This window comes from Choloepus didactylus, chromosome 2, assembly GCF_015220235.1.
Source record: "Choloepus didactylus isolate mChoDid1 chromosome 2, mChoDid1.pri, whole genome shotgun sequence".
NCBI classification, from domain to species: Eukaryota; Metazoa; Chordata; class Mammalia; order Pilosa; family Megalonychidae; genus Choloepus; species Choloepus didactylus.
The window spans coordinates 128,650,171-128,665,916 of NC_051308.1; the positions used below are offsets into that span (position 1 = coordinate 128,650,171).

Sequence of the window (15,746 nt, forward strand, 5' to 3'; positions counted from 1 at the left end):
GCAGTGAGGCTGCGGGGTGCTCCAGGCCCCAGGGACTCCTGGGAATCAGGCTCAGCAGGGCCCCTCTCCCTGGAGCAGCAGGGGCCCATTGTCTGCTCACAGAGATAACAGGCACCCAGGGCTAGGGGGCACCTGGCTGCCAGAGTTGCAGGGTGAGACAGTGCTCACTGGGCTTCCAGTCGGGGAGAGGGAAGGGATCATCACTGGGCCCCTCCAGAAGGTGTCCTCAGCCCCAATGCCGTGAAGCTGCTTCCAAATCCCAGAGCTACTCTGCAACCCAGCATCAGAGCTGGCCACACAGAAGGCTTCCTAAGCAGATAGGTAACCAGGCCTTTCCTGAGTTCTCTCTCCAGTACCACCAAGGAACTTGCATTTTCAGGGCCCCTGGGCTGTGCTAACCTCACACTGGGAGACAGGCCACACCAGCCACCTTCTCCAAGCGCCATGTTGCCTAGCTGCTGAGACCCAGGGCCAACCAACTCCACTGCCAACTAGCTGTAAGGGAACTAACCTTTCTGGGCCTCTAACACCCATAAATAAAAATGGAAAATCTGATCTTTGTCCCTGGGACCCCTGCAGGCAGGGAATGAAAATCTCCGTTCCATTGCACAGGTATTTACTGAGTGCCTTACGCCGGAAGACAGTGTGCTGCTTTCTGGAAAGGACAATAAGAAGGGTAAAAACGGATCTTACCTTTGGAGAGCTTCCAAAAGTAAGAGAGAATGCAGCATAGCAAAAGAGAAAGAACAAATACTTTGGAGCCAAATCGTTTTGGGATTCTTAACCTCTCAGAACCTCAGTGGACACAACTGCAAAATGGGTAACAACATCCACCTTGCATAGTATAATATATGCAAGGCAACTGGCACATAGTAGGCATTCAATAAATGGTAATTAATATTGTTGTTACTATTATTAGCAGAACTGTAAGACAGAAAGAGATGGAGTGGCATAGGAGAGATTCAAACAAAATACCCTGGAGTGAGATTATATCAGACTGTGGGAAAAGGAGTTACTTTAATGGAAGAGATGATATTTGAAACAAGTCTTGAAAGATAGATAGGATTTTGACAGGTAGAACTGGCAGGCGAAGGGATTCCAGGAAGTCGGAGCTATAGAAACAATGCCTTTAAGACAGGAAAGGATGGAACATGTTTGGAAAAGAGCTCCTAGTTCCATTTGGCTGGAACATTGGGGAATAAGAATGATGGTAATTAGGGTTGTAAAGAAGCATTTGGACCACACACCGTAAGGAGTGTGCACTTAATTCGTAGGTAATGGGGAGCCAATGAATGTTTTTTGGAAAGAGTAGTGCAATTAAACCTGCATTTAAGAAAATCTGGCTGCAGTGTATGGGATCAGAAAGCTCTGCAGCCTCCAGAGCAGGTTGGTCTCAGGGCCTGAACCCAGAGGAAGATCCCAGTGTGAGTTGAGAGCTTCCTGGCTAAAGCTGAAGATGGGTCCTGGGACTCAGCCATGGCTTGACTTGGTCACCTGGGACAAGTCCTTTACTCTCCTGGTCACAGCTCACTATTAAATGGGGTGGACCAAGGATGGGAGCTGGGAGATCTTCAAGATTCTCCCACAGCTAATACTTCTCAGCCTCCAAAGACATCGGCAGGGCCTCTGAGCTGCTTTCCCCAGCGCTTCCCTAGGTGGGGAATCTTCTGCTCAGACCTTTGCTCCTTGAAGAGACCAGGAGGATCCCGGATCTCTGCTTCACTGAAGGCTTTGAGAGGCTTTAGGGAGGCAAGAGCCAGTCGAGCTGCTGGACAGCTGTGAGCCATCTTAATTGTTCCTTATTAACTTAACTTTCACCTCGCTCTTACTTTAGAATTCTGTGAATGTTTATGAATCTTGCTTAATGAGGAGGGGAACAGAGATACTTAAGCGCCTTCTTTCCCAGCTGGGTTTGGGAATTTTTTTGGTTTCACATCTCAGATCTGGATTCTAGCAATGCAGTGCCTTTCTTCCTCCTGGTTTCTCAGAGGTGAGAAGACGCGCTGTAACTTTTCACTGCTACAATCTAGATGGAACCTACGCACACAAATGCGAAAGCTGAAGCAGCACCACCCTCTCAGATTTGGAAGAGGAAACCATCCCCCTGCAGTGGACAGGGGCATATGTGCACGTGCACACATATGAGTGCATGTAGCGAGAGGCTCTGTGTCACGTCAGCTCTCCTGAGAGAGCAAAGAAAGCCTGGCTGGATTCAAATGCCAAATGCAAGCTGCTTCTGGTCTTGAGTTAGACTCTCAGAGATAGGAGGAAAGATAAGGAAAGGGTCTCTGTTTTCTTGGGTCTCTCTGCAGGAGCTATGGTGTGGGGTTGAACCTTCCCCAGGCCCAGGATCTCCCCAGAATGAGACAGAGCCTGAGACTCGTTGTCCTGCCAGTGTGAGCCTGGGGACCCCACTGGTCCTTCTGATCTGGAAGAGAAAGTACAGAGGCTGTCGGGCATAGCTGCCACCCCAGCACCCCACCCTCTGCTGGCTCAGGGCCTTGAGCAAGAAGGTAAACTTAGGGGGATGATATACATCCTCAACTCGACTCAGGAAGCTTGGAGAGCATGCACAGTCCCTTCCCTCTCATCTGTTCCCCTGGGATCCATAGCTCTGTCTCCCAAGGGACTGTGAAAAAGCCTGGCAGTTGTATAATTGGTAAATCAATAAGAGAAAAGGCAGAGGAGGATCAGAGAAAGGTAAAAAACCTTCCCTGGTAAAAACTTGGGTTGTTTTTCCCCTGCCTCCCATCAGCCTTTTGGCCTCTGGGGACCCTCCATCCCTCTCTGCCTGACTCCCATCTACTTTAAGGCCTTCAGTGTAAATTTGGCCAAGACCCAGCAGGAATTTGTTCTTAAGGATTCCTGCTGGGAAGGGGGATCCAGGACCTCAGGAACCTTCTTACAGGGAAGTCCTCCCAGCCCCTGGTCCTACTTCCTCTCTGTCCAGGAGTCTCCCCTGTCTTCAGATCTTCTCCCCAACCTACATGGATGCTTTGTGGTAATTTCAGCTGCCAGGAACCCACCAGCCCGGGAGAGAGGTTCAGAAGTCTCAGCCCTGGACCCCGGCTGGAAAGACAGCCGCTTCATAATAATGGGTGTGTGTGTCTGTCTGTCTGTCTGTAGGAATAGCTCATAACTGGTATTAGGCTAAATGGTCAGCTCTGATGCAGTTAACAGATGCTAAAGAATTAACAACAAAGAGAAAAACCAAAATCTGGTTTTGTGAGACAAAAGTCAAACTAATTACAGCTCTTTATGAGCTGTCTTCACTATTTATGTCCAACCGCCTATGCACAGGGCTGTTTGGAGCCTCGGTGAAGTTGCAGACCATTTCTGTTGTAGATTTCATTTCATTTGACGACAACAGTAAATTCTGTGCCCATATACTCAATTCATTTTCTATCACTTACAGAGAGTTGTGATCTGCTCCCAACTTTTTTCATAAATGTTTATTTTTATTACAAATGGGAGGCATGCTCTTTTTTTCATTGAAAAGTACAGAAAACTGGAAGGAAGAAAATGAGGGGGTGGGACTGGGAAATTAACCTTTGTCTCATCACCCAAACCCAACCACAATTAACATTTTTGAGTTTCTGTATTTGCCTTCAGACTTTTCCCTTTTCCTAATTTAATTAACTAACCCTCTAGGGTAGGTCATTTCATTCAGTACCAAGACTGTGCTATCAAGAACAATGCTGGAGAACCGAGCGGAGCTGGTTGAGCCTTCAAAGTCCTAAAACGCGCGGCCGTGGGTTCGGGGTTTATTGATTGAATTCCGCCGGCGCGGGAGCCTCTGCAGAGAGAGAGAGAACGAGAGATGGAAATGGACAAACGGATTCATTTAGAGCTGCGGAACAGGACGCCCTCTGATGTGAAAGAGCTTGTCCTGGACAACTGTCGGTCGAATGAAGGCAAAATTGAAGGCCTCACAGATGAATTTGAAGAACTGGAGTTCTTAAGTACAATCAACGTAGGCCTCACCTCAGTTGCAAACTTACCAAAGTTAAACAAACTTAAGAAGCTTGAACTAAGTGATAACAGAATCTCAGGGGGCCTGGAAATATTGGCAGAAAAGTGTCCGAATCTCACACATCTAAATTTAAGTGGCAACAAAATTAAAGACCTCAGCACAATAGAGCCACTGAAGAAGTTAGAAAACCTCAAGAGCTTAGACCTTTTTAATTGTGAGGTAACCAACCTGAACGACTACCGAGAAAATGTGTTCAAGCTCCTACCACAACTCACGTATCTCGATGGCTATGACCGGGATGACAAGGAGGCCCCTGACTCGGATGCTGAGGGCTACGTGGAGGGCCTGGATGATGAGGAGGAAGACGAGGATGAGGAAGAGTATGATGAAGATGCTCAGGTAGTGGAAGATGAGGAAGATGAAGATGAAGAGGAAGAAGGTGAAGAGGAGGATGTTAGTGGAGAGGAGGAGGAGGATGAAGAAGGTTATAACGATGGGGAAGTAGATGACGAGGAAGATGAAGAAGATCTTGGTGAAGAAGAAAAGGGTCAAAAGCGAAAACGAGAACCTGAAGATGAGGGAGAAGATGATGACTAAGTGGAATAACCTATTTTGAAAAATTCCTATTGTGATTTGACTGTTTTTACCCATATTCTCCCCGCCCCAAATCCTGCCCCCCGAAACTTATTTTTTTCTGATTGTAACGTTGCTGTGGGAACGAGAGGGGAAAACTGTACTGGGGGTTGCGGGGGGAGGAAGGGAGGGGGTGGAATAAAATACTATTTTTACTGCCACTCTTTATTTTTTTTCCCCCTACTTTTTCTTTGTGTGATTCTGTCCCTGTAAATGCAATAGCTGAGTACACACCAAGTGGGCATTTGTTCCTTACTCTCAGAGAGGATGGTTTGGAGTCGCTTACATTTCCTGGTATTTCCCCACTCTTGTTGGTTGGAAGGCCATGGCTGACCTCATTTTGGTTACTCAGTCAAAGCCCAGCAGGGGCTGAGCACCAGCCATATCTTAAGTCTTGTTCTGGTTCATGTGATTTCTGCATTTCCTGGGCCTGCTAGAGGCATCAGACGCCCTAGTTTGTAAATAGCAATCTAAAGGTATATTTTGGCACTGGTTTGGGGATATTCCCCGTCTCTCATCCCCCTTCCCCCTTCACAGATGGTGGCGGGCTTTGCTACACAGAGGACTCTGATATTACTCTTAAGAGCCCAAGAGCTGAAAACAGCAGGCTTGTGAGTCACGAGTAAAGTAAATTTGGTAATTATCATTAAAAGAGAAATGCAAACCCTCAAACTTCAACCTCTTTAAAACAAAACAAAACAAAAAAAACACTGCCCTATCTTGGTCTGTAAAATATTAGAAAGCTTTGTTTTACAAAATGACAAGAGAATTCTTCCACATGTCCTTCTGTGCTTAGAACATTTTTACAGACCTAAGCACAGGAGATGTTGCTGCATGTCAGCTGGTTTTTTTTTTTCATACACCTGAGCACGGAAAAACTAATGCAAAATTGTATTTTCTTACCTAGTGGAAATCTGGAATGACTGAAAATTCCTAGTGAATGTACAGGTTTGCTTTCATGTCCCTCTTCTGGATTGCTTTAGAAGTGATGTGTTACTTCCTAGCCCCTGTTTCATCTGTATAAAAGAACATCTGCACCAGTTTTTCTCTTCCCCCTCAGAAGAGCCAAACTTTGAGTTTTATGTCTGTTTGTCATTGATAAATTTCAATAAATCTTTTTATACAATTAAAAAAAAAAAAAAAAAAAAAAAAAAGAACAATGCTGTGTTAGACACCTTCATCCATTTACTTGGGAATGGATTACCCAGCCCAGGTACTTGGGTCACTTTTAAACCTCCTGATGAATATTGACAAGTTGTTTTCTGGAACAGTTGTGTCAGTTAGCAAAATATGAGAGTGCCCATTTCAGTGCATCCTCACCAGGACTGTTTTCTCATTCTTTTCTAATTTTTACTGTCTTAATTCACACTTTTTAGTGTATAGTGAGGTTGCATATTCTTCCACATGCCTCTTGACTAGTAGCTGTGTTCACAACATTCGATGTTTAGAAATCAGTTGATTTGTGCATAGATGTGTTATGTATGGGCATGGGGAGGGGTTGTCTGTGTGCAGGCTGTATGCCCATCTTAAAACCAGATGCTCCCACTTTCATGTTTGCAGGTGTGCATATGTGTAGTTGTGATATATGGTTATTTTTACTTTTCTGTGGGAGAATGGGAGATGAAAGGAGAGAATGTAGGCTTTGGAGTCATTCAGACTCAGGTTCCATGTTAGCATTTGGTAGTAGTCTGAGTTTGGGCAAGTCATTTCCCTCTCTTTTTAAGTCATTGTTTCCTCATCTATCAAAGGGGGGTAAGAATATCTGACTTAGAACTGTGGAGAATATTACATGAACTAATGAAGACACAACAGAAACCCACCGACAAGAGTGGTCCTTGTTTTTCCCTGGCATGGAGTGTTGAAGCTACAATGTGAAGGGGAAAGGATTGGCGGAGGCCATCAGGGTCTACTCCTTGAGAACAGCGCTGGTCTCTTATCTGTCCTCCAGTCACTCAAAAGAGCCCAACCCATTCTTCAGGCTCTGCAAACGTGTGTGGAATGAATGAATGAACCTCTGCAGGAACAAATGTGAGGCTTTACTGGCAGAAACAAGAGCAAGAGTCTGAATTAATTCTACTCCATTCACCCTTATCTTCACATTCCAGTTCTGGGGTGACTCTCTATAATCTGACATCTCCAGCTCCCTTTGTGGGAGGAAGCTGGGCGCCGGCGGGAGGCCGCCCAGGAGACCTGCTGCCCGAACTTTGTCAAGGAGCGAGTGGCTGGGGCGCTTGGACACCACACCCTTCCCAGGGAGGCAGCCTGGGTTGAGTGCAGGCTCTGAAACCAGGCCCCGCCCTTCCTGGGCAAGTTGTTTAAACTCCCAGGTTGTTGAAAGGCGATAATTCATAAAAAGCTCTTAAAACAGTGTCAGTGCAAAAAAAAAAAAAAAAAAGTTAGTGCCTGGCACAGTGTTACTGTTCAGGAAGATGAACTGTACAGTGTTCCCACTGTAACCCCAGGGTCCTGGGGGGTGGCTGCCGCTGGCGGAGGTGGGGGCTGGAGGCAAGCCCAGAAAGGACAGTTTTTTCTGTGTGAGACAGGAAAGCCCAGAAATACCCTCCCACCTTCTTGCTGCCTTGGCCTCTGTGAGGAGCCGTGCATATGGACTGCAGGTAGCATGAAATGAATGACTGATCAAAAGGAGGAAGAAGAAGGAAGGGGAGGGGTAAGGAGAGAAGGGAAGGAACATCCTTGTGCTATTTGAAGTGAAATTTGCCGAGGGACACTGGGACTGGTCTGAAAGTCACTTGGCCCTCAGAGAGCTGGAGATGGCCTGCAGAGGACTCAGTTTCCTTGGGTGCAGTCCGGACACCCATCCCCACAGATTCTAGTCCAGGTTCTGCCACCAAGGCCTGGAACATGCTAGAAGCCTCCTTACCTCCCTGGGCCTCAGTTGCTCCTTCTTCCAAAGACAGAGAATTGGTTCCTCCTGAGGCAGGAGGAGGCTAAACTGACCCCAGGTCTGGCCATTGCTTTGTGTTCTTTGGAACAAAGGCACCACCTGAGTCAAGGTAAGACTATAGCCAGGTGTTCCACTATTGGCTAAAAGTACTAGGGCAATGGAGCTTCCTAGTAGAGATGAGCAGATGCATCCTAGGAACTTCTCCTAGATGGAGAAGATAAATAGCATGTGGCTTCGACAGCAAAGCTGCAGGCTGTGGGGTAACCACTGGGGGAAAGTTGATCCCCATCTGGGCAACTAGGCTTGTGTCCTCTACACCAACAGGATCCTTGAGGAAACTGGGACTTTATGTTAGCAATAACATCCCAGCTACTATGAGTTTTTTTTTTCATAATTAAATTCGGTTTTATTGAGATATATTCACATACCGTACAGTCATTCATTCATGGTGTACAATCAGCTGTTCTTAGTACCATCATATAGTTGTGCATTCATCACCCCAATCTATTTTTGAACATTTTCCTTACACCAGAAAGAAGAAGAAGAAGAATAAAAAATAAAAGTAAAAAAGAACACCCAAATCATTACCCCCCCCCCCAATCCCACCCTATTTTCATTTAGTTTTTGTCCCCATTTTTCTACTCATCCGTCCATACACTGGATAAAGGGAGTGCGATCCACAAGGTTTTCACAATCACACTGTCACCCCTTGTAAGCTACATAGTTACACAATTGTCTTCAAGAGTCAAGGCTACTGGGTTGCAGTTTGATAGTTTCACGTATTTACTTCTAGCTATTCCAATACATTAAAACCTAAAAAGGGTTATCTATATGGTATCTAAGAGTGCCCTCCAGAGTGCCTCTCGACTCCATTCAAAATCTCTCAGCCAGTGAGACTTTATTTCGTTTCATTTCACATCCCCCTTTTGGTCAAGAAGATGTTCTCAATCCCACGATGCAGGGTCCAGATTCCTCCCGGGGAGAATGATGGGTTTTCATCCCAGCAATTGGGGTCTCCGCTTTTAGCATTTGTTAAAGCTAAAATTTAGAATTTGAGCAATAAGAAAATAAGAAGATGACAGAGACAATTACTCAATCACTCAGCTAACCCCTCAGGGAGTCTGTGTCTAGTGAGCACCTACTGTATGCAGAGCTCACACTAGATAACTTCAGACACAATTCCCAGCCTCAAGACACTCCCATGTCTGGTTCAACCAGTGTTCATAGTGGTTGCTCAATAAATGCTTATCCCAGGGTGGGGTCTGCAGTGCCATCCCAGGCATCCCCAGACAAACTTGAAAGCAACTTCTCTCAGCCCCACTGCAGTTTTTTCCCACATATAAATTTATCAGTTTATATGTTGGTTTCCTCCACGCATCTGCACATTCCAAGGATCAGCACCACATCTTACTGTTCTGCTTCTCTGTGCCCAGTTTCTAGCACAATGCTGGCCTGTGGCACATGTGAACAAATATCTGTAGGTGTCAGAGGGTTACATACCTGTCTCAGATTGTGGGCTGCCTGAAGCCAGGACCATTTCCTTTATTTATCTTTGCACCTGTTTACCGATTACCCAGCACATCGTAAGTGGGCTTCACTGGTGCATACAGTAAATTCCGTAAAAGCTCAAAGAGATCACTGGGGTGTGGAGTGGGGGGAGGGTCCCTCAACAGAGGGAGATAATATATGTAAAGCAACTGGCATAGCACCTGACAAAAAATAAGCAGTCACCGAATTCTATTTTTGTTACTTTGGGCAAGACACTAACTGCCTCTGAGCCTCAGTTTCCTCATCTATAAAATGGGAGTGGAATTCCATCTTCCACGGGGTTGTGGTGGGAACTAAGGGCGAACATGAGTGAGGCCTGCCTGACTTCAATTCCAGCCAGTGCCAGCCAAAGTCTCCAAGCAGCCTTTGACCCACTAGGATGTCAGCACCTGGCTCAAGAAGACACGCAGAGCAGAGCCTGCCCACCTGGGACAGCTGTGTGAGGCCCAGCCCCTATGACTGCGCAAACCCAGGGCAGCTGCAGATGCAGCCTCAGCCTGTTCGCCTCTGGCTACAGATGGCCACCTCTGTGGACCCCAGTGTCCTGGGCAAAGATTACCATCTTCCACATGTGCCATGACGTGAAGAGGCTCAAGAGGCTCTGACCCAGACGTCCAGGCAGGTCCTGGCTGAGAGAGAAAAGGCTCAGCTCCAGCTCTGATGCTCAGCCTCCTCGTTGCCATGGCTCCTTTCTGACTCTTCATGTATTTTTTAAAAATATGTAATTTCCTAAAAGGAAATTAAATTGGATTGTGCCATTAGTTTGAGGAACTGTGGATGGATAGAGCTGGCACCAGAACTGCTGGCTCTGATCCTTTCTAGGGTTCAGAGGGTTACCTGGGTGGGGGGGCTCATAGCCCCTCTGTGTCCCCTTCCCCACATGCCCACCTCCAAGCAGAGGGCGTCTGTGCCCACCAGCCCTCGGCTTGGCTCCCCCTGCTCTTCTCCAGCTGGGAGAGAAGGTGTGATGGGAGAGAAAGGGCATTGGCTGAATTCCCAGAAGCCTGAGGTGAGCCCCCCGATGCTACCCATTCCTGCACCTTGGAACCTGAACTAGCTGCCCCTGTCTCTGTCGTTCTCGATGTCAGAGCCCCATTTAGATGGAGGTAAGGGGCCGAAGATTCTAAGAGAACATCTTCCTGGGTGCCCCCAGGGGCCATACAAGAAAAACCAAGGGATGGGACTGCAGTCATGTGTGCAGCAGGGACGGACATCAGGCTCACCTCCTGCCAGCCTGGGCCTCCCTCCCCATACCCAACAACCAGCATATAGGGGCAAGTGCTCTGGCTCTGATACTGGTGTGAGGCAGGTCTGGGTTTGGGGCCTGGTTCTACCACTTACAAACTGGGTGTGACCCCAGTGAAGTCATTAAACAAATGAGTCCTCATTTCACCATCTGTGAAATGGGGATGATGAGAACCGACTTCACCAGGCAGCCATTGTCCAGATTAAATGTAAAAGGTCCAAGAGGAGAAAATGCTTAGCACAGTGCTTGCATACAGCAAGCACTCAATAAGTGTGCACTGCCCTTATTTTTCTTGGTTGCCTACTCTGTGCAAAGGGATTCTGCCCCTGCTCACCCTGCAGAAAAGCTACATTGTGGTCTGAGATCTTGGCTCTGAAGCCCACTGACTGCTCCATTCTTGGGAGTGGTGCGTGCCCAGGGGTCCCACTGTCATTTCTGCATTTCCGCTAAATGTCCAGTGTGGGGTGTGGCCCACAGTGACCACTCAGCAGAGGGGCAAAATGACTGAGTGGCTGACCCTTGAGGGGGGACTGATGGAGCCAGGGAGAAATCTAAACCCACTCCCCCACCCACCACTACCCCTCACCCCGTCACCTGATATTGAGGGAGGTCATGACCATCACCTCCCCTCCTCATTGGAGACTGTTCGTGAAGACCAGTGGGACAGGCCCTGCCTCTCATAGCCATGGCTACTGCAGTAGCTACTGTCCAAGCCTGCTCTGTGCACCTGGGAAGTCGGCATCAGTGTCATCCCCGTTTTCGGATGAGGACACTGAAACTCCAGTGCGACACTGCAAGTAGGAGAGCTAGGAATGGTTTTACCTGTTGTTAGTCACCACTCGGTGCTGCCTGGAAGTCCCTTGAAGTCAGTTCTTTGCTGGGCCCAGGAAGCAGGCAGGTAAAAACGAAAAAGAAAAATGGAAAAGAAATGTCTGAGCCTAAATTCTCTAGGCCTCAAGGTCTCCAAGAAAAAAAGCTAATGCCACTCACCTATTCCCAGTGAGTAACATCTCTCCAGGGGAAGTTTAAAATAGAACTTTAGTCATACCTTCATGGAGCCAGTTGATTTTTTTAAAATAATTAATCTTTAGTCTTATGCAGCCAAGTCTGACTACTGGGTGTAACTGGGAGACAGCAGAGGCACAGGCAGCTCATCCCTGAAGAGGGGCTGACCCTAAGAGGGCATTTGTCTCGGGGATTCAATTAGTGACATTCACCCAGGGACCCAGAAATACGTGCCCATGCCTTGATGGATTGAATCACGCTTGCACATATTCACCTTCCAACCCTTAGCCAGTCCCCCTTAGCAGAGCCCAAACCTCAGTACCCCAGTGAGGGAAGGATGAACACCTCATGGGTAACCATGAATGAACGAACGAATACTCATTCATTCAGCATGTTTCTTGAACGTCTCCTGTTGGCCAGGCACTGTCAGGGTTTTCCTGGATTTGAGCATCAAGCAGTGAAAGTAGATCAACCCCCATATTTGCATATTAATTCCTGATTTTGTCTGAATTCCTTCATATCTTGTAATCCATTTGATCCTCACCACAACACTGGCAGGTGAAGCATTAGATATAGTATACGAGCCCAGGATGCGACACATGGTTTTCTCATTCAACAAATGTTAATCCTCTTTTCTACGTGTGTACAGGTGATGCACGAATCGCCAAACCCATTGAGCAAATGAGGAAAGCAAAGCCCAGGGAGGAAGATGACTTGCTGAAATTCACATTTAGGGAGGGGGACAGAACGCAGACCTCCAGATCACACTTGCCAGACACCCTCCTCCCTTGCTAATCAGTGTTATACAGATGAAATCTGATTAAATCGAATGTTGATTGTGGTGTTGGGGAAGGTGTGTCAGCCTGCCTGAGGCCCACGCAGCTGGAGCGGGGGCAGGCAGAGGCTAGAGAGGGTGTCCATCCCGAGACCAATTATTTTAGCCTCCAGTTATTAGCCAGCCTCCTCTCACAGCTGCCACAGCCTCTCATGGCAAAGACCCCAATTTGTTAGACCCCAGGGAGAGCTTCTGTTATTTGCACACACCAAAAAATCAGATGCACTCTGGAAAATATATGGCCAAGTTTTGCACTTTTTTAAGCTACGTAATGGCATGTTCCTTTGCCTTTTCTGTTATTAAAGCCTTGGGGCTGACAGCTGCAGACCAGCTTCTTGGGGTCCTGGGAGGCTACCTCATCCTCACCCATCACAGAGACGTCTAGAAGAAACACCAGATACGCGGTTAGCTCCAGGGCTGCGGTGAGACATTTCCCACCTCCCTGCGCTCAGCTAATTGGCTGTAGATTATCACTGAGATGAGAAGAAATGGTTCTCTGCCATCTCTCCAGCCAGGATGGAGCTAGGGGAGAAAGTCAGCACATGTCAGCCTGTGCCCGGCGTGGACCTTTGGGGGTGGCCTTTGGGCAAACTGGACAGATGGCCCAGAACCTGGGTCCCAGGGCACCCCGGAGCCTTTCCACTCAAGATGTTTAGTCCTGGCAAAGTACTGGAAGAGATTTTAGAGGGTCTCTGGGTCTGGGCACCCGGCCCAACCTCAAATCATAATAGGGAAATAAAAGCTAAAGGAGGACAAGAGATACACTGCTCAGCCGGTTTATTCAGGAGAGAACCACAGATGGATTCAAAAGAGCCCTTGGATATCTCCTGAAAGGGCACACAGGAGCCTGAGCGGGTCATCCATCTTTGATCTCAATAATATCCTGTCCACACTGGGTGATGGCTAGGGCAGGAAGTGGCTTCTTGCTTGAAATTTCCGGTGCTGTCTTTGGCACCCAGGAGGCCGGAGAGAAACCATTTTGGCTGGTCCCCATACCAACCTGTGAAAGAAGAGAGGCCTAGGGTGAGCTGGGCACAGTGCAGAAATAGCAGGAATGTTGTGTCTCCCAGGAGCTGGTGAATGTCCCAAGGGCAGGTTGGGGACCCTGCTCTGATCATTTTTGATGGCACAAATGACGGCACAAAGGTCATCAATCAGTATTGTTTTAGCTGAAACATGGGCCCTTGTCCTTGGGGAACCTTTGACAAAATTAGTAGGTCAATGTACACACATACACACATGTACGCCCACACATACAGAGAGAATATGACACAATTTTTTCCAAATCTAAAGAAATCATTTTCTGCTGTTGAACCAGAAGAGATGGGGACAGGGCATGGTCTCCTCAGGCCCTTACCAATCAAAATACACCCACCAACATTTTTCCTTTGTCCTCCACAGAAAACCACCTCCCTGCCCACCCTACTGCCCCCTCCCCACCCTCTGCAGCAGCCCAGCACCAACCCCCATGTTCCTGCAAAGCTCCTCCATCGGCCTTCCTCAATCTCAACGCAGCCCAGCAGCCAAGCTTCCAAAGCTTCTCTCTTCTCACTTTCTCTCCCAGAACCAATTCTAGCCCTTCTCCCTTACACTTCAGGCCTGCTGAAGCGGAGGCAGGACACTGGCTCTTATTGTGCCTCGGTTCTGTGTGGCTGTGTTCTGAGGGGACCCAGACTGGGGGAAGGGGTTCCTTAGGGTATCCATTTCCCTTTTGCTCTAGTGCTTGGAAATGAAGGGCAGCTCGGAGGCATCTCTGGTGAGACCCGCTTGTGGTCCACAAAGTCCTCAGGCAGCCAGGAGCTATCCTGACCTTTACAGGGGCTGCTGAACAGAAGTACTGATTGCTGACAGTTTCATCTTTTGAGCTGGTGATTTTGTGTCTCCCATTGATGGCAATCTGTGGCTGCTCCCACTCACCAACTATGGTCATCAGAGTTTCCAGAATGAGCTACCAGCAGCTATGATGGAAGAGGAAAGCATAGCCTGAGAGAGGCTGTTCATGTTCTGTGTTTACTCTGAATCCTGGGTCATCTCTGGCTGCCCTTACCCAGCACTGGTTGGGGCGCAAGATCAGGAAGCACACCACATTTTAGATTCCAATTGACCCCTTTTCTTTGGAGCAGCACCCACAGTAAGGAAGCCCTTGCATCCATACATCATCATGGCATCATGGGTTTGAGGACCAGGAAATAATGAATCAAGAGACAAAAGTTGGGGGAGTGGTTTGAGTCCTTGTATTCATTGATCTCAAGAAATAAATGTGTTTCCGTCAACATGAATAGACCAAGTGCAAAGATGCTGAGAAAATTCAGAGTAATGGAATGATGACTATTGGGCCAAATTAATCAGCAACTATTTCCTGAAAGAAAAAATATTTTTTAGAACCTGAAAAAGGGAGAGAGATTGGAACTAACATGTATTGGGTTCCATCTGACAGGTATTGTGTAAGGCACAGGTATTTTCTTGTTTGTTCCTACATGCTGCATTCTGGCTAGTTTCTTCTAATCTATAGGCGCTCATTTTCTCTTCAGCTGTATTTAATCTTCATTAAAACCCTCACGGAGTTTTGGTCAGTGTATTTGTAGTTTTAGAATTTCTATTTGGATTATTTTTTCCAAAATTGCTAGGTCACCTTTAGTTTTTGGTTCCCTGGCAAAATTTTCAAGCTTGCCTTTTATTTCTCTGAATTGTAAACATAATTGTCGGTGACTGATAATGCTGAGATTTCAAGTCTTTGTGAGTCTCTCTTTTTCCCATCATTTCTGCTGATTTTTACTCTTAGTGTCTCCTTTCCTTGTGCATTTGGTTATCTTTGGCTCCATGCTGGTCAATGTAGGTTAAAATATTATTTGAAGGAATAATTTGTGGCTAAGGATGACAGTATCCTTCCTCCCAAGAGGATTTTAGTTTACTTCTGCCAGACATCGAGAATACTATCAGTCTAGGTAACCTTAATCCAGTTTCCTTAATCTGAATTGAAGTCTGAAAATCCAAGCGTGGGAACATCTGCTTGCAGTTCGTCTTTATCCTGAGGATGCAGCCCTTCAGGATCCCGACTTAGAGTGGGGCAGAGTGTTGATTCAGGCTCCCACCTTGTGGGGTTGGGCAGGGGTGAGGGTAGTTAAACCTTTGTCTCCCTCACCCTGCTACTAAACCCATAGGTTGTTTTTTTTCATTGCTAATTTCTGGATTGGTCTATGTTTTCCAAAGGCAAAGGTGGTGTTGAGTACTGGGATTACTGCAATCTTATGTCCTCAGAGATTATGGCCCCATGGTTCCTCATTATTTTGTTACCTCTTGAATGATGTTAAAAAAATGTTATATTTCATTCAGCTTTTTTAAATGTCCTCAGAAGAAGGGTTTTTTCAAATTACTTAGGTTTCCATTTCTGGAAGTCTATGTACCTTCTCTCACTTTTCCTTGCAGCCATCATGTGAGGTGAGTAGATGTGAATGTTCCCATTTTACAGATGAGAAAATGAGGATTGGAGCCTTTTCTAAGTCAAGTGGTCAGCAAGTGGAGGACCCAAGAATTGAATCAAGATTGTTCTGAGCTCAAAACCCAGTTTTCCCTCTATACTGTGCTTGGCAATGAAAAAGTG

General features: G+C 47.0%; 2 protein-coding genes across 3 annotated transcripts in view; both read left to right on the forward strand.

Moving 5' to 3' along the window:
• The window catches only part of KCND3 (potassium voltage-gated channel subfamily D member 3), a 210,186-nt gene that overhangs the window by 160,452 nt on the left and 33,988 nt on the right, over positions 1 to 15,746 (forward strand). The window lies entirely within an intron of this gene.
• Positions 3,708 to 5,738, forward strand: LOC119526872 (acidic leucine-rich nuclear phosphoprotein 32 family member A). Its single transcript, XM_037826376.1, has one exon. It carries the CDS (start codon positions 3,821 to 3,823, stop codon positions 4,568 to 4,570), a length of 750 nt encoding a protein of 249 aa, XP_037682304.1. The 5' UTR covers positions 3,708 to 3,820; the 3' UTR covers positions 4,571 to 5,738.

Bases quoted from the DNA above. Each gene is read 5' to 3' on its own strand.
- LOC119526872 (XM_037826376.1), top strand. From the start codon at position 3,821: ATGGAAATGGACAAACGGATTCATTTAGAGCTGCGGAACAGGACGCCC.